We start from the raw sequence: 18850 nt of genomic DNA, 5'->3' as shown, positions 1-18850 counted from the left end.
GAACTCATTTCACAGAAGCCTATTCCTAGATAAATGGGTATATTTGCAAAAAATTACACACATTCAGCTACTTGGCTATGGGCCACGCCCAACTAACCTTGTCTGGGCTTGAAAGCTAAGCAGGACTGGGCCTGGTCAGTTACAGCATGTTAAACAGGGTAAATGTTTAAAGATGGCATCTGCAGGTAGGATAGGAGACAACCAGAAAACACCATAGCTGTGGTTAGATTGAGAAACTGAAACACATTTGAAAAGAAAGCAAATTTGCACTATTATTGTTCCAGACTTTGGTAGGAGAACTTTTTCTCGGTCCTTCACACAGGGGACTAAAAGTATTTATCGGTGTTCCAAACAATTGCAGTTCAAAAGTAACATTTACTTCAAGATCCCTATTAGACTGGGCAGAAAATAAATCTGCAGCAACTTGTAGTTCTTTGGTAATCTGTTCTAAATCAGCAAGGATTTCTGATCTTCAGTAGTTTAACGGTAAAAAAAAAAGTATCTTGCTAAAAGAAGCAACAAAAGAATGCAAATCAATAAAACTGTAATATTTTTTTAAAAAATGTAATAAAGATATATGTCCAGTTCAGTTCAATGAATTTTGAAGAGATCCAAAATTTAGTTTTATATGGGCATCTTTTGCTGGCCAGAAGGACTTAAAATTTAGGAAAAGCCAAAGTACAACCTGCAAATCTTATGTCTAGTCACAATTTATCAATTGCTCGTGCAGAACCAGTTTCATTTCTCTCTCTCTCTCTCTCTCTCTCTCTCTCTCTCTCTCTCTCTGTGTGTGTGTGTGTGTGTGTGTGTGTGTGTGTGCGCGCGTGCGTGAGCGAGATGGCAAACGGAGCATTTGGATTCAAGTTGTGCCCTTTTTGTTACATGTGCAAATGTGGCCAGCCTTCTATTTCTCTCCAATGTCTTGATGATTTTGGAGTTTCCCCTGCCCCGGATGCTATTGTGTAGAATGGGAACTTTCAATTTGGATACAAAACTTTACTACAAATTAGATCAGTCCCCTAGTCACTGCAGTCTGAAATAACCTTTATATAACATCACCCAGTTTATACTTGTAACTTGGATCTGGCTCTAAAGTATTCTTGGAGGTGATGAAGAGTTGCCTGCTGTTTTATCTGAATGAAAGAACAGCAATTATCTTCAAAGTAAAATGCTGCAAACCTCCATCCCCAACATGATAGCTTTTTTTAAAAGCAGCAGATGAGTCTATGCTTTTGAAATGCCTCACCAGTAGCATGTAGGTACAAGGAGATGAGAAAGAAAAACCATTTGTATTTAATGGGTCTATAATTTGAACCTGTTTGTAGCAAAGTAGCATTCCCATTTTTTCTTTAGCACATTGGATGTAACTGACACGTTTGATTTCTCTCTGGGGGAAAGTTTGCAAACATTTCCTTTAAAATACTCATTTTTGCCCTTATTTTTCTTTCTTGTGAGCAGCCTTTTATTCCCAGTAGTATCCATCTTTTTCTGTTTGGATATGTTGTTAGAGAGCAATGTAGATTCCATCCTGCCTTCCTTATATCACTAAGCCTTGTAAGATGTTCTTGCTTTGCGACTTTCAGCTGCTCTGAAGAACAAGCTAAGAAGTATGTGCTCTGAATTCCCCAAACGCTCCCTTCTTCCCAAGCCTATTTTCTCTTCCCAATTTTTTTTTAAAAAAGTTATGTTGCAGTATTAAGCTACTTTCTCATGTATTGTTTTGCAAGAAGACTTTATGTACTATGGGACAATGTTGCCTTCTGGTGAAAAACCCAAATTCAATTCAGTGTGTTGTTCTTCAAAAGAAATTTAGTATTTAGTGGTGTTTAGTTCTACCTAAAAGTATATTAGACTAGAGTCTCAAATTTAAGACTGTCTCTCAATTTGGATTTGCAATGGCAGAAATCAGAATATTTGACTTGTGGGGAAAATTCTGCTGGATGATTGTTGGGTTTAGAAGAGGTACCTACATGGTAGTGTCTGGTGGAAGGGTCTAGATTAGAAGGCCATTTGGCCTATCCTAACAATGATTATTTGGTGGAGAAAGTGAAAGTTTCCTATTCTTTTGGTAAAAATTAAGACTAATGGAAACCGAGAAGAGAAATGTGACAATGCTGACTTTAGTGTACCACTATAGAATACAGATATACTAGACAGTGATGTATGCTCATTTGGCAATCAATTAAAAGACAGTTCTTGAGAGAATCTCAGGGAAGTGAGTTCTGGCATTAGAAAACATACAAGAGGCAGAAACATCCAAATATACAATCTCCTAAGTAATATACAGTATGTTCCTAATCAGCTCACTGAACCACTTGTGCTATAGAAGGAAACATCTGAATTAGCTTTGAGACAAAAGAAATGTTAATAATGCAAGCAAGACATTGTGAGCAAAACATTGTAAGCAAAACACTGTGAATGATATAATTTCCTTTCAGGATATGAAGTAGCTTAAGAACTTCTTCAAGCCTATGAAATGTGAGCATACTAGATTTCGAACCTCAGATGAAAACACACACACACACACACACACACACACACACACACACAGAGGCACCAGGAGTGTTTGAAGGGATGAGTCAAAGAAGTCAAGATGGAGATCACAACTGTGCAATCAAAGCCCTGAGGCTTTTGGTATATGTGTTGATATCACATGCACATCAAATGTGGTGGAGCTTCAGTCACGTAGTCATAACCACCATCTGAATATTTGAACAGATCATCAGTATCTATATACTCTTCTTCTATTACAAATTACCTACAATTTTATTGCTGTTGCCAGTTGCGAAGGCGTGTCCAACCCATAGCAACCCCATGGACAACATTCCTCCAGGTCTTCCTGTCCTCTACCATCCTCTGGAGTCCATTTAAGCTCACACCTACTGCTTTGGTGACTCCATCCAGCCACCCCCTTCTCTATTGGCTCCTTCTTCTTTTGCGCTCAATCTTTCCCAGCATTAGGCGCTTCTCCAGTGAGTCCTTCCTTCTCATTAGGTGGCCAAAATATTTGAGTTTCATCTTCAGGATCTGGCCTTCTAAAGAGCAGTTTTATAACGCTAACTAAAAACAAATAACCAGAATCAACTTGAGTCCCCTTCAATTTCATAAACATCCTTCATAGAAATTTGTAAATTTAAATTCCAGAAGCAAAAATTCAGTTGCTTGTTGGCTAAAATACATTTTATTTTATTTAGTTGTCAAATTTACCTAGCTGCCCATTTCACAAAAAAAGTGACTCTGGGCAGTCTTCAACAAAGCTTTCTCATGTATATCAACCTTCCTCAGAAATACTAGAAAAATCTTGCCCACTCCAATATTCTAAACAATAGTGTTAAACTCAGTTTGTCCCCCCTTACAAACTTCCACTAGGCAACACTGCCGTGTAACATGGATTTCTCTCTCTCATAAGTTAGTTTCAGGCCTGATAGCACTTTACAAAGGGGTGGGCTGCAGGCCGTTCTCACAGGTTCAGGCGATCCTCTAGCTAGAATTCTGCCCAGTTTGGCGAACCCCCAAATGCCACCCATGGCTAGCCACACCCACGCTGCCCCGCCCCTCTCACTCCTCCCCTCCCAGGAATCTCCACATGGCCCATTCATCATACCAGGTAAATACAGGGTCCACACGGAGGCTCGGGGAGGGGGGGGAAAGGGCTTACCAGAAGTTCCAGGAGTCCAGAAATGGGCCTGTTTCTGGAGGACCTCTGAAACCTGGGGGAAGCAGTTTTGCCCTCCCGGAGGCTCAAAGAAAACCACTGGAGCCTGGGGAGGACATAAAATGGGCCTACCGGAACTTCCAGAAGTCCAGAAATGGGCCTGTTTCTGGAGGGCCTCCAGAGCTCAGGGAAAGCAGTTTTTGCCCTCCCGGAGGCTCAAGGAAATCCTCTGGAACCTGGGGGAGGGTGAAAAATGTCTCCCCGTATGTGCAGGAGGCCAACTAGGCCACGCCCACCATGGCCACGCTTGCCCAGCAATGGGGCAGCGAACCCGTTGCTGCAATTTTGGAACCCCCCCCCCCAGCTGTACAGCCCTAACTGAGACTTCCAACTTCACTCCAAATTTGCCACCAAATGGCAATTTCTCATATGGAAAAAGGTTAAAATGATGCAATACACTAAGAGGAATCATTTGAACTGTATTTAATTAGTTTCTATGGGCTTTAATTAATTACATTGAATAGAAACCAAAGCACTTTTATTCTAGCTTTCCCCACTTGTGCTCCTGTTCTTCAGCATGAAGTCTCTGGCATCTCACCAAAAAGCCAAGTGCAACTTTCAGTGATTGCATGTCTTGGTTTTAAGTCAGTGCAAGCCAGATGGAACCTGAAGCACAATGTGATAGTATAAAATCCAGCCAGGCCTTTTCCAGCCTTCTCTAATGCCCAGGGCTGACTTGAACATTATTGTAGGCATATAGTACATTGGCTGCTTCAGGTATCAGAGGGAAAAAGTGAGGAAGAGGGGCAGATTGGACCCTATCCTTAGTCTTAATCTCTGTCTTCCCCCCACCCTATTGGTTGCTTCCTCCACAGACCCTGCAGCCATTGCAATGACACCATTCCTCTGACTTACTCTACTGAGTGCAAACGTTTACTGGTACCACTTTTAATAGGCACTAGTATAGAACACAGGTGTCAAACTCATGGTACCATATTGCCATAGGGTGACATTTTGCAATGTTTTTCCCATTGGAGCTGGGGTGGGCATGGCCTGCCTGTGACGCATCTGGCCCACGGGCTGCCAGTTTGACACTCCTGGTATAGAGCCACCTTTTGGGAAAGCCCGCTTCTCTCATTGTTTTTACCTTCCCTCCGCTTTTTTAGTTTGGTTTTTGTCTACTTCCACAAATTCTAATTCTGCCATCCCACACTAGCCCATCTGTGATGCCACAGTGCCTGCATAGGCAGAAATACTGAGACTTGAAGCTAGAAGCTAGAGTAAAATAATAATTTCTTTCTTTTCGTCAACTGGGAATCCACATCATATAAATTTTCATATTTTTTTTTCAATTACAGATATCTGGACCATCCTTTAATGATTTAAGAGCATGGGTTTGGCATTTTTTTTCAAACTGCAGAACCTCTGAATCATCAACAAACTTACTGAAATCTCTGAGCACAAAATGGAGGCCATGGCATATATTTTTTTTGTGGGAATACAAGTCCCACCCTTTCTTTATACTTAAAGAAAATTTAATATGGTTGTTGCTAACTGCATTTGAGTGAAGTTTTTAAAGAACATCTTTTGAAAAACTCCGCCTCAGAGTCCAGTACTGTGCGTCCAGAAGTGGTGAGATTTATCTGCATGCAATTAAATTCTAAATTTACTTGTCCTGGGCAATGGTTCGGAACAAAATGTCACCACTGTTATATTTATGGCTTTCAATGTGAGGCCATATGCAACCCCCCAAAACCTATATGAGACTTCTAGACCATCTCCAGAAGTTGCCACCAGATGGAAAGGGTGAACTGAGAATTAACTTAAATTCAAATTTTGTTTTTGTCTTGGCAGGCCCTGTCTACTTTACGTGTGGCCTCCAGTACACATCTCAAAGTGTGCCTTTCAGTTTTGCAATTATTCTTTTTAACTCATGTCTATCTTGTTTTTAACTTTGTTTTTGACTGAGGTTTTTATATGATTTTGTTTTATTTGTTAACTGCTCATTCATGCAAGTATGGTGGACAGTACAAAAATTGCATAAATAAATTAAAGTCTACATATACATATTTCCCAACATCCCTGCTTTCCCTCCTTTAATAAACCTCATCTTAGAGCTGGCATTTCCTTCTGTGACACAAAAAAGAGGGAATACGTTTCTAAAGCGGCACTTTATATTTGCAGTTGCATATTGCAATATTTTCAAATATTTGCATATTTGAAAATATCTATCTATTTAAAAAAACAATTTGCCCAATTCCATCGTTTTAGAATTAAATAATCCAAAAGAGATTAAACATTGCAGACCTATTCTTTTCCATTTGTTTAGCTTACCAATTAATGATTCATGGTTCTCCTCCCCCCCTCCTCCTCCTCCTCCTCCTCCTCCTCCTCCTCCTCCCTTTTGTAGCACTTTTGAAGGCAAGTTCTTGTGAACAGTGTTACGTTTAATGAGAAAATATTCAAATGCATGTTTCTCTTAATCACACAACCTCCCAAACTTATTCTAGGTGGCAACTTGTTTTCTCTTCTACGATCAGATGTTGCAAAATAATGCATTGGTTATGGTTATTCAACAGTAAGCCCTGAGAAGTGAGTGTACAATTAACATTGCCCAGTATTTAAAAAAAGACACCAGAATCACATGGCATCTTAAATATAAACACATGCAGAACATCAAAAACGTTATGGAGAATGGCCATTCCCCACCCCTATTCCAAAACTCCAAAGCAAAAACACATTCTACATGATCTACTGTTCTTTTTTCAATGTAGCTTGTGATCCTTTACTTTTCCCACAGTTTTAGCACTCTTGTCCCTAGCACTGTTTCCATTTTACAGGTGTTCCAACAAGTTATTCAAATATTAACTTGCTGGAAAACAGAGACCCACATTCAGCTGCATGCAGTTTTTCCGGAGAGTTATTTACTGAACATTTGTAAAAGGTAATAATATACTCAAATAAAGAATCCATTACGACGGTAAACATTAAAAAGCTTCACCCGTGCAGTAGAGTGTTTTTCCTCGTTCTAATCGAAACATGTTAACTGACCCATTCGGCCATCAGAATGGCTTAACCAAGATAAAGGTGTACATCCTGCATCTCTCAGCTGGTTCGTGCGTCGGATATTACACACCGGCCTTTAAAAAGTGAGCACTGAGCGACATTATGCAAACTTCTAGCAGTGTATGAAAGCCCGAGTTTAGGAAAGAAACTGTCACGAGTTTCCCTGGGAAAATCCCTGCGCATCTTCTTACTCCCTCAGTCCATTCCGACCCGGGGTGGACGGGGGGGGGGAAGCATAGAAACAGATCTCGGACTCCTACCTTCACCACTTCGTCGTTGAGATGCTTGGGGTCCCGGTTAACTAAGTCGATTTCTTTGGTGTGGACGTCCTGGAATTCCTTCTCGCTCAGTTCGTCAGCCATGACCTTGTTGTTGGGCTTGTAAATGTTGCCTTGCTCCCGGAGAGGCCCCGTGTAGAGATAATCCTGGAGAGGGAAGCGGGGATGGGTGGGGAAACGATCAGTCCGCCGCGCTGCCTTGAACTGAGCGTCCCTGGGAAAGGAAAGGGAGGGAAGAGTGGGGAAAAAGATTCCCGCGACGATTCAGAGCTGCTGGCTGAATTGGGGAGCCGATCAAGGCAGGAGGAACTTCATCCGGCCACTGTCCCTCAAGGCCCTGGGCTTTTTAAAAAGGACGGTACCTCCAACACACCCCTCTGGGAACCGGCCTGAACTGCAATTCCGCCTCCCGCCGCCAGGGGGCTTCTACAGGCAGAAGCAGGGCGCGGCGAACTCCGCGGGGCAGGGAGCGGCTACCTCGCCCTTGAATTCCGGCGCTTCCAGCTCCGAAATCGCCGATCGATGTGGTGGCTGCCAGAATGACCCACCCGCCGTGGGAGAAAACCAGACAACAATTCACAGGTCCAAATTTGGTTAGACGGAGCTTCTTCACTTCAGTGCCTACGATATTTTGGGGGCATTGCATGAGCTCCCCTTTGGCCCTGGAAGAAACGCGAGTGCATCGCCTAAAGCCTCCTTTTATTTCGTTCTGCTAGAAAAATGACTCCTTGCTTGGACTATCCAGGCAGGATCTGAGGTTGGCATAAAAGCTCTTAGCCCGCCTCAGTTGAGCGTCCCAAGGAATTGGGGTAGGTGGGAAAAGAGGCCACGCAGCGATCATTAAAAGTGCAACAGTTTGGGCCCGATTTTCCCGTAGGCAGGTTTGGGATGAAGAGGGCAATATCTAACTACTCCTTAGTATTAAATCACGGGGTGATGGACGAGACTTCAAAAGATTGAATTTGAAATCAAGCGACAATGAAAAGTGAAATTTCAAGCCTCTTCCAACTTGGAGCTGTCAAAAGTCTTGGCACTCTTAATAATCAGCACCCAGCCAGCCTTGTCACTGCATGTAGACTGGGCCGCGTCGGAAAGGTGGTGGTGTCCGGGGAAAAAGAAAACCAGTTTTCTAACCTTGCTGCGTTTTGGGGAGATGCTCTTAAAATGAACTTCTCGATGCCCGGTCGGTTTTACTTCAAAGGGTTTAAAAAAAAAAAAAAAAAAACAAGTCCCGAAACCTCAGTAAGTCAGCCATGAAAACTCTCGGGTGGAGGCATTCTGCTAAGGCAACCCCAACCCCTCGTTGCCCTCTTCTGGATGGGTGCAAGAGATCTGCTTCTCCTAAGAGCGAAAGAGCCCCCTCGACGAACGCCTGGCCGCTGGACTCGGGGCAGCCTTCTCCAGAAATCCTCTCTCCCGCCTTGATTAATGGCCACAGCACGGGCTGTCTGTCTGTCTGTGTTGTGTGTGTGTGTGTGTGTGACTGGGGTCCTGCACCCGAGAGTTTTTGCAGAGCGGCAAAGCCTCCCCACTCCCCCCCCGTCCCGCACTTACGCGCCGAGAGCCGTTTGCTTGCTGGCCTCAGGGTGGAGACGCCCGAACTGGTGCGGTCTTTCGACTGCTGCGGGGCGAAAGAAACTGAGCAACCCAGCTCGGGACGGGAGGGGGAAGGGGGAGGAAAGAGAAGTGCCCAGCCAAGGAGATCGAGTTACCGGCCACCACCGAGAGAATAACCTCCCCTTGCCCGGAAAAGTCCGGATTTCCTCCCCTCTCGGGAAGAGGCTCCGAGGTGGAGAAGATAAGAGATAAGAGGCGAGCCAAAGAGGGCTTCGCGAGACGGCTGGAGCAGGTAACCGGCTGCCAGGAATGTCAAGCCGTTTTTTTAAAAAAATGCAAAGCAGCTCCTACCTCGGAATCTACGTATTTGCTCCCAGACATGCTTTCTTGGGCTGGCTGGAGGCGCTGCAGAAATCTTTCTGATGGGTAAATGACAGGATCCGAAGAAGGACGGGACCTGACGCTGGCAGCACGCACGGTTCCCCCCCCCCCAGCACCCGCACGCCCACGCAGAGACGGCTGCCGAATGGGAGGTATCTCCAAGTGGCCCGGTTGGCCACCCGCCAGAGTTTCCTTCTGCTGCTACCTCTGGGGCAGAGTTGATAGGTCTTGAGGCACATGATCCCCCCCTAAGGATGCGGGGACGCCAGGGGGCGGGGGGGATGCCAGGACACCCTAACCGTGTTCAACAGATCCCCCCCCTCCCGCCGTCGTCTCTTTATCCCCCCAATATTGAAAGCCTGTTTTTAGGCCAGCGGGTCCACGCTTTGGCACTACCTCTCGAGCGGTCTTTGCTGCTCCAGTTAAAAAGAAGCGGGGGGGGGGGGAAGCCACACACCCACACCCCGAACACCGGTTGCCTTGTTTACAATTGCTCGTCGCTGGGATTGCGGTCTTTCTTTAACGGATAGATAGATAGATAGATAGATAGATAGATAGATAGATAGATAGATAGATAGATAGATAGATAGATAGATAGATAGATAGATAGATAGATAGATAGATAGATGATAGATGATAGATAGATAGATAGATGATAGATAGATAGATAGATAGATAGATAGATAGATAGATGATAGATAGATAGATAGATAGATAGATAGATAGATAGATAGATAGATAGATAGATAGATGAAAGAGAGTCTTCTACTGTTCTGCTTCTCTCCTAGTTCTGTCAAAGCTGTGATGCCAAAGTCACGGGGCTGCCTTGGGGTTCTGCTCCAAGACGAGGAATCACGCGGAACGAGCCGGATTCAAAATTGATGGTCTAATTACGAAGCTTCTGCACGGAAAACCTTGTAGGCTTTGGAAACGTGGGCTTCTCTCTGCCCGACGTGAGGACCTTTCGTTCCAGGCTGCTATATTTCAAAATGTTTTTATTCGCTTGTTTCTCTCTCCCTCCCCGTCCACCCCCCCAAAAAAAAAACCCTGGCTCCATAATTAGTACAGTATGCACATGATTATATTAAAGAGCTGGTTTGTTCTTCGTGGTATTTTATTAAACATAACCCGTTGATGGGTACCATAAACAGCAGAAATGGCAAATGCGTTGCCTACAAAGTTAATTGTATTGCCACTGGATTGCATTGGCATTGGAAATGATCGTTTAAAGCCTTTAAATTAAAGGGCATATGGGGTTGGCTGGTAATGCATAGGTATGTTAAAGGGCATTAATGGTAGAGAAGAGAGAGAGAGAGACTCCAAACTGTTTTGCTCATATTGAGAGCATGGAATCCAGGGCGTGGTTGCTGGCAGCAAAATAAAAAAAGTGTAAGAAGGAGCTTCAAGAAACTAAAGCAGGCAGAGAGTCAAAATAGATAAGAGGCTTAGAATGGGACAGTTGGGGCTTTGGGTCCAATCCTCCAGCAAAATCCTGGAAATTTAATCAAATATCTGGTTGTTCAGCATGTACGGTACATTGGACAATGATTTGCTTTTGTTTAGGATAAATTAAGCTGCCCAGGTTCCAGTCATTCTACTGGCTGTAATAAGAGCCAAGCTGATGCAGGTCTTAAAGGCATTGGGCTAAAAATGGGAGACTGTGAATTCTAGTCTTGCATGGAGAAGCCAGGTGGGTGATTTGGGGACCAGTCCTTCTCTTTCAATCCCAGGAAAAAGGCAATGTCTGAAAATGTCAAGAAAACTACATGGATACACTTGTAGTCACCAGGAGTCAAAACTAGATAGAAATCATACATAAATAATAAATAATACCCATGCATAAACTTGACTTGGTCTACCGATAAAACTAACATTAGACCCACTAATTATTTTGCAAGTCTATTTCATTAGTTCAACGTATTCCAGAACTCTCATTCTTTAGGAGACCACTCCCTTTCCTATGTTCCAGTGCTGGTATTTCAGATTCACTGCTGCCGGGTTTTTTTGTGTCAAGATTGAATCTAGTGAGTGGATACAGAAGGATTGTGAATTACAGTATTTCAACAGTAGCCAACCTCAACTGAACCCAGCCCTGCTATGCTCATCCTTCCAGCCCATCCCCAAAGGATAAGGCTGCATAAATCATGGGAGCAGGGAGTACACTGGGTTTGCAGAGCCTTTCTGGTAATCTTTAAATAACTTCTAAAGGGGGGGGGGGTCCATACTTGAAGAGTTTTAGCCCAAAAAGTTATTGGAATTGTCCAGAGAACAGCACCTTTATTTATGATAACTTGATCTCTTCTAGGCTCCTAAGCAGGAGAATTTTGCCACACCTCAGATGCAAATATTCAGTAATAAATACCAAAAAATCATTTATCATAAGCATTTCAAGGATATCTTAAAAAGACCTACATAGAATCCAGGAACAGCACAGTTTGTTAAAAGACCTGTATGAAATAATATATCATAGTAAAAGCTGGGAAGATGAAATGGCCAAGATTTGACTCCAGAAAGTTGCTGTCAGACAAGCTCTTTATGAAAATAATATTTAAATATCTTTTTCATCCCTAAAAGCTACCTGATCAGGGACCATCTGAAGAAATGCTTTCCCTGAAGAGCTTGATGTGTCACTGGCAAAATGTGATGGCAGGCAAACATTCATTCATCCTAATCTCAAGTCATTGAATTTCTGTCCTTCCTTCCTTCCTTCCTTCCTTCCTATCTAATTAGTTACTATTTGCATTGGGCATTAAAATTCTGTCTGTCTCTTCAGTAAACCTTAATATTTGTCAGAACTTTAAAATCCTATGTAACTGTTTTTTGTTTGGGGTGTGTGTGTGTGTGTGTGTGTGTGTGTGTGTGTGTGTGTGTGTTTGTTTTGTAATAACCATGCAAGATTGCAATACACAGTTCATGGAATGTTCCATGCTGGCATAGTTTATATTTGGCCAGATGAATTCCAGAACATGCTAGGAGGAATTGTGATGTCTGGTAAAGTGGTGAAATATAGCTAAAGTCAGTTGTTACTTATGGATATAAAAGAAATGCAGGTATTTGAATCAGTGCATCAGGAAGGGGCCAGCAACATTGGCTAAGTGAAAGTGTCCTCCTGTTTCAGCTAAATGATGCCCAGGCTGTGCATCCTGACAGTGTTGTTGAAAGAGCAAACTTACACTGATATATTTTGTACCCCTTATGGCCTGGAGACAACATGTTATACCAGATGCCCATATTTCTCCCAATCTTTTTACATTGCCACCATGCTGTAGGAAAGTGTAACTCTCACTGATGTTTTAGGGCCCAAAGGATTGAAGAATATATAACTCTCCAGATATTGCTGAACTGCATCTCCCACAATTCCCTACTGTGGCCTTTTCTAATTGGGGTTGTAGGATTCTAGTTCAGCAACATTCACGGGGCCATAGTAGAAATAATACCAATATTTGATTTTTTAAAATATTTTTTCAGTTTGACTTTCCTTAAAGGGGTGATGTCTCATTTTATATCATTCTATGACAGTGTGATTAGTTTGACAGAAAGGGATGATTCTGAAGACATGCCATCATTTCCCAAATTATTATCCCAGAAACCAAAGAAAGTGATATACATTATTCAAACACATAGAGAGGATGCAAAGGATATAAATGTCCTGTGGTAAAAAATTAACTTCACTTGGTGTCTGATTTGTCAAATGTATAAATAAAACCTTCTATTAGAGTTAGTGAGAACTTTATATTCTCATTAGAAAGAATTTGAAAATACAAATTACTATACTCAACATTTCACATCTATATTAGACCTGAAGCTCAAATCCAATCTGACTGATTTTCTAAAGCCTTTAAAAACATTCCGTATAGGGTTTTGTTTGCAGCATATGAACAAAGTATGTCTTGTGATACACTGCTTTGTGATATATATATACTACTACACTACACTACACTACACTACACTACACTACACTACACTACACTACACTACACTACACTACACTATAGAAGAGGAACTCTTCAAATTTGCAGATGATACTAAGCTGGCAGGAATAGCCAACACCCCAGAAGACAAGCTCAGGATGCAAAAAGATTGACAGACTTGAATGATGGACCCTATCCAGCAACATGAATTTAATGTGGAGAAAAGTAAGATTTTAGACCTACGGTAGGCAGAAAAAACAAACAAAGGCACAAGTACAGAATAGGCGAAACCTGGATCACAAATGGTAAATTTGAGAGGGATCTTGGAGGCCTAGTAGATGATCACTTAGACAGCAGTGTGTGGCAGTAGCCAAAAAAGCTAATAAAATCCTTGTTTGTATAAACAGAGGCATTGAATCAAAATAATGTGCAGTATTTGTACCTCTCTATAAAGCCTTAGTATAAAGCTATACCTGGAGTACTGCATCTAGTTTTGGTCCTCACATTATAAAAAAGATGTTGAGACTTTGGAAAAAAAGTGCAAAGAAGAGCAACTAAGATGTTTAAAGACCTGGAGACAAAAACATAAAAATGTTTGCAGGAATTGGGTATGGCCAGTCCAGTGGTGGGATTCAAATAATTTAACAACCGGTCCTCTTCCCTAATGACCAGCTGGGTAGGAGTGGCTTGGTGGTCTTGTGACTGGATGGGTATGGCCAACTCAATGTCACTCAGGTCGATGGGCGCTTTGCCTTAGCTGTTACAATGTAATAAGGGTTAACCGAAGAGGCAGTTTCGGTAAGCAGGGCAATAAAGATTAGGCTAGAAACAACCTAGAATGTTTCCTGTCTTCCTTATAGGATTAGCCTGTAAAGTGAAAAAAAAAACAAAATGAGATTTCTTCCAACAATCGGTTCTCTGAACTGCTTAGAAAGTTACCAACCGGTTCTCCCGAATAGGTGCGAACTGGCTGAATCCCACCACTGGACCAGTCTAAAGAAAAGGACTAGGGGTGACATGATAGCAGTATCCCAGTATTTGAGCAGCTGCCACAAAGAAGAGAGGGTCAATGTATTTTCTAAAGCACCAGAGGACAGGACAAGAAACAATAGATGAAAACTAATCAAGGACAGAAGCAACTTGGAACTAAGGAGAACCATCTTAACAGTGAGGACAATTAACCAGTGGAACAGCTTGCCTTCAGAAGTTGTAGGAGCTTCATCACAGGAGGTTTTTAAGAAAAGACTGGACAATTTTGGGGAACCAACTTAAAAATGACACTATCAGTTGCATAGAAGGAAAACCAGTACAAAATGTTTTACAGATGGCACCTGGCACCAACACGTTTAGCTAAAATCTTAACAAATACCTCCCCAAAATGCTGGAAATGTGAATCAATACACGGAACACATTATCATTTATGGTGGACCTATGAGGAGGCAAATTCTTTTTGGAAAAGGATCAAAAATTGGCTGGAGGCAATAACAGGGGTTAAAATAGAATGGAAACCTGAAGTTTTTTTTATTAGGAATTATGTCAGTGAAATACAAAAAAGAAATCCAGTATTTAATACTACATATAATTACAGCGGCAAGGATTGCCTTTGCCCAGAAATGGAAAAATAAATTAATCCCAAGTGAAGATGAAATAATAAGAAAGGTTATGGGCTGTGCTGAAATGGATAAACTAATTAAAGAAATCCAGGAAAAGGAAGAATCAGAATTCTACCAGATATGAGATAAATGGTATAGGTGGTTGGAGGAAAGAAACAAAAATCAATGAAGGAATATAACAAAACTCAAAAATAACAGTTATGAGTAAAATAAGAGGGTTAAGAATGGTGAAATCTAAATGAAATACAATAGAAGGGGAAATAATATAAGGTGAGCGGTATCGATTGATGATTGCTATTATAAAAAACAGGAAGTTCCTGTTCTTACTGTATTGTATAAATGTGGTGTACGTCTAACTTTTGTGTGTGTGTATTTTACATGTTTGTTAATAAAAATCTTTATTAAAAAAAAAAGAAAAGACTGGACAGCCACCTTTCTGAAATGGCATAGGGTCTCCTGCTTTAGCAGGGGTGGGACTAAAAGATCTCCAATGTCCCTTCCAGCTCTATTCTGATTGATTTTTTTTAATTCTTAAGGAGTGGTACTTGGGGAGTCAGGTGCCAAGAGTGAATGCAAGTATCTGTGTGAGCATTTGCAAAACAAGATGCCTTTGGCCTATACTACACTTTCATCAACAGCCAGCTGATTCAATGCATCACATGCAAAGTAGATATCAAGTGACAGTAAGAGGACGACTATAATCTAGGACTAGACAAGATTCTCCAGGACACCAAACTGCCTTAAAAAAAAAGAACAATCCATGTTGCAAGCATGGAACCTGACTGCCTGGGCATCTAGATCCCAGTGGTCTCCAACCTTGGCAACTTTAAGACCTGTGGACTTCAACTCTGGGAGTTCAAGTCCACAGGTCTTAAAGTTGCCAAGGTTGGAGACCACTGTGCTAAGTGCGGCATGGACTGGCCTGTCATACCATACCTCACTGTCTTAGAATAACTTTATTGTCACTTTGAATGTACAGTAATCAGCACACATTAAAATGACATTTCGTAATTTTTGTCTTTTTATCCCAATCATTCACATTTTTGTTTTGTTTTAAGTCAGATGTAAAAAAGATCCTGGCAGATGCCCAGCATTTTACTGATAATTCGGTAAGGGTAATCATGGGAATTATATTGCCTGTTGATGGTTTAATGTAACTTTGTTAAAAGTGAGTCCACTTGACATACCTATTGATATACCTATTTATGCAATGTTTGTCTATGACTATAATAAATGTTAACTAAATAAATGTTCTTTGCAAGAGAGCATCCTTCTCACTCTATATCAGTAATATATTTATTATGAGAAGTACAGTATTTATATTCAATCATAAAGACAGAAAAAATTGAATGTTGTATCAACCACTTTAATAAAAAATAATCTTTAAAATACATATTATAGAATTGTTGCCTAGATTGTTTGGAGCATTAAAGGGAAATTACAGGAGGTCTTGGGTATGTTTTGAATTGAGCCTGTGCATTTCAATGGAAGTTTTATATAACTTAATCAAAGGCCCTTTGATTAATACAGCTAATTGAACATTTGTGTGTTTAAAATGTATATAAATATTGCACAAAATAAGAGCACAGCTTGTGGATTAAGTAAGCGCACATACTAGGGGAGAAAGGAGTATATACAAATTTCTTAGTTTGATGTCAGATGCTTAGTTCCCAGGTTCAGTAAGTGCTGTGCTTGGTTCTTTGTATGCAATTCAACCTCACTGGACATCCTGCTCTTTCTCTCTTGCATGCATGAAATTGTCCTTTGTCTGCCTTTCCATAAGGGTGGGTTGCAGAGGTGGGTTCCTACCAGTTCGCACCTATTCGGTAGAACCAGTTCGTCAAATCTACCGAACCGGTTAGAAGAGGTTCCACCAGTGGACCCGGAAAGCAGGCCACACCTACAGAAGAGGTTCCAAAATTTTTTGAAACCCACCACTGGTCCTTGGATATGATTATTCTACACTATCATGCTCATATTTATAAAACTCAGTGCCTCTGTGAAAGGTAAGGATGATTACTACATTTGTGGTGCAATCAGAACATTGCGTGTGTTGAAGTTGTTTTAACGCAAACCAAAGATGCCTTTTTTAAAAAAAGTTTACATCCTATTCTTATGCATGCCAGTGCTGTGTGTGAGGTAATTTAAGGTGATTCTGACAAGTGTCGTCGGCATCTTTACATCCGGTCACATGGGCGGCAAGCCACTCCCATCCAGTCACATGGGCAGCAAGCCACTCCCACAAAGGAGGCCACACCCATAGAGTAGGTTCGAACAATTTTTGAAACCCACCATTGGTGGGTTGTTACCAGTTTGCACCGGTTCAAGCAAACCGGTACTGGAAATTGGGACGCTGAACTGGTAGGGACAGCCCCCTAACCCTGGTGACCCATGCTGGCTTGGTTTTTCATGTTCTGTGCATGCACAAAACAATTTTGCTCAACTGCACACGCGCAAAGTGCGCATGAAGCGAACTGACACTAACCCACCCCTGCTTTCCATGCAAGGCAGATCTCTACAGCAGACCACTGGCTGAAGTAGTCCATGTTTTTAGAATAACTATTTGGCAAGTTCACAAAAATAATACTTCAAGACAACCTTTTACTTTGTCATTTACATAAAAAACACAATATATACAAAAAAGTCAAAAGTTTAATTAAATATAGCATAAAGATTTTCTTTCTTCTCAGATCAACATCTCATTTTAAAGAGTGGATTTGGGAAGGTTTTGTTTTTCTTCTGATACTTAGGAATATGCACAGAGGGCAATATAAGAAGTATTCAGCCAGTATCCTTTATCTGTGAAGCTTTATGTCTATTTGCTATACAACTCTTTTGAATTCACAACTTTTACCCAATTTTAGAAATCCTCAAATCCTGTTAAAAGATATCCCTTATAACCTCCCTCTTCCCATGAGACATGTACTTGGTTTTACAGGTTGGAGTCTTTAAATGCTAGTCTAATTCACAGAAGTCCTGCGAGAGTTTTCCTATAGACATTGATGCAAACAAGAAAAAAATGGTTGAATGAATTCTTCTATTATTTGGAAATTGCACTTGGAGCACATTTGTACAGCTGAACACCTCACTGTAAACTTTGGGAATGGGGCTTTCATGATCTGGGGCTGGAACTAATCAGTGATCCAAGGATATGTGTATATATGCTCCAAAATATTTGTAAGCATAAAAATGAGAGGAAAGGCCCCAATGACTTGCAGGCAATATTGTATTAAGCTTCTCAAATGGCTGTGCTCACATAAGCATTTACCTGTTTTTGCTTGTATTGTACTATAAGCATTTCTGCTGCTCTCTAAGCAATCACTGAAATGTCACTTTTATTATTCACTGAATGTGCATGGATTCTACCAGATTTTAAGATCCTATTGTTTTGGAAATCCATGGGTTTGGGAAACTGTCAGTATTTGAAATATGAATTTACTGTGGCCTCCTAGTGGCCAGCGGAGCTGGCAGTAGAGTCGGACAATGAGGAGGTTGGGGAGGAGCATGGGCCAGTCCTGGAGACTGGGGAAGGCTCGGATGAGGGCTCTGCGTCAGAGGCAGAGATGGGACTGAGGCCGTCTGGTAGTGATCAGGTCCCTATGGAGCTAGGCAGCAGTGAGGCAGAAGAACAGCTGGAGCCTGTTCCCAGTGTGCGCATGTGCAGAACTGCCAGAAGAAAAAAACAACTCAGAAAGCAGGATCGACTTGGGAGTAAAGTCACAGATGGAAGGTGATTGGCCCCTCCCATAGGAAATAAAAGAGGAGTGAAAGGTTTTTGCAGGAAACAATTCGTTCGTTTGGTTGTTAAGATTCATTTCAGGAGTGTGAAAATCTGTCCGTGAACCTCAGAAACTCTGTACCCAGACTTTCTTTGCACAGCACCTCATTTGGAAAATATTTACATGGCAGCTTTCCAACATAGATAAGGTCTGTAGTCATAATTACTCCTTTGAAAGACTGTTTGCCAGGCCTTGGCTGAATATGAATGAGAGGAATTCACATTTGTTTAATAAAAGGGGTTTTGTTGGGACCAGGACTCTCCTTCGTGCTTTTTGGGGAAGCCTAGGTTAGAACAGAATTACAGGTAGTCCTTGACTTACAACAGTTCATTTAGTGACTGTTCAAAGTTATGGCACTGAAAAAAGTGACTTATGATCATTTTTCACACGTATGATGGTTGCAGCATCCCCATGGTCATGTGATCAAAATTAAGATTCTTGGCAACTGGCTCATGTTTATGAGGGTTTCAGTGTCCCGACCTTTTGTGACCTTCTGACAAGCAAAGTCAATGAGGAAGCCAGAGTCACTTAACAATCGTGCCACTAATTTAACAACTGCAGTGATTCATTTAACAACTATGGCAAGAAAATGATCGCAAAGTAGGGCAAA

The 18850-nt window shown here is 41.6% G+C and overlaps 1 protein-coding gene across 4 annotated transcripts in view; it reads right to left on the bottom strand.

Moving 5' to 3' along the window:
- CAV1 (caveolin 1) overlaps nucleotides 1–9018 on the bottom strand; it is a 42429-nt gene extending 33411 nt beyond the window's left edge. The window contains exons 1-2 of one of the 4 annotated variants that reach the window (XM_032221491.1): nucleotides 8908–9018; nucleotides 6982–7146 (exon numbers count right to left, since the gene is read on the bottom strand). In XM_032221491.1, the coding sequence (XP_032077382.1) occupies nucleotides 6982–7146; nucleotides 8908–8937 (195 nt within the window). In that variant the 5' untranslated portion in view covers nucleotides 8938–9018. Of the gene's footprint in view, nucleotides 1–6981; nucleotides 7214–8553; nucleotides 8827–8907 lie in introns of those variants that run through there. The other 3 variants (XM_032221494.1, XM_032221495.1, XM_032221492.1) reach the window with 3 other exon arrangements.
- Between the last annotated feature and the right edge of the window lie 9832 nt (nucleotides 9019–18850).

The sequence above is a fragment of the Thamnophis elegans genome, chromosome 7 (genome assembly GCF_009769535.1).
Source record: "Thamnophis elegans isolate rThaEle1 chromosome 7, rThaEle1.pri, whole genome shotgun sequence".
NCBI classification, from domain to species: domain Eukaryota; kingdom Metazoa; phylum Chordata; class Lepidosauria; order Squamata; family Colubridae; genus Thamnophis; species Thamnophis elegans.
This window is presented reverse-complemented; position numbering and strand designations above follow the sequence as displayed.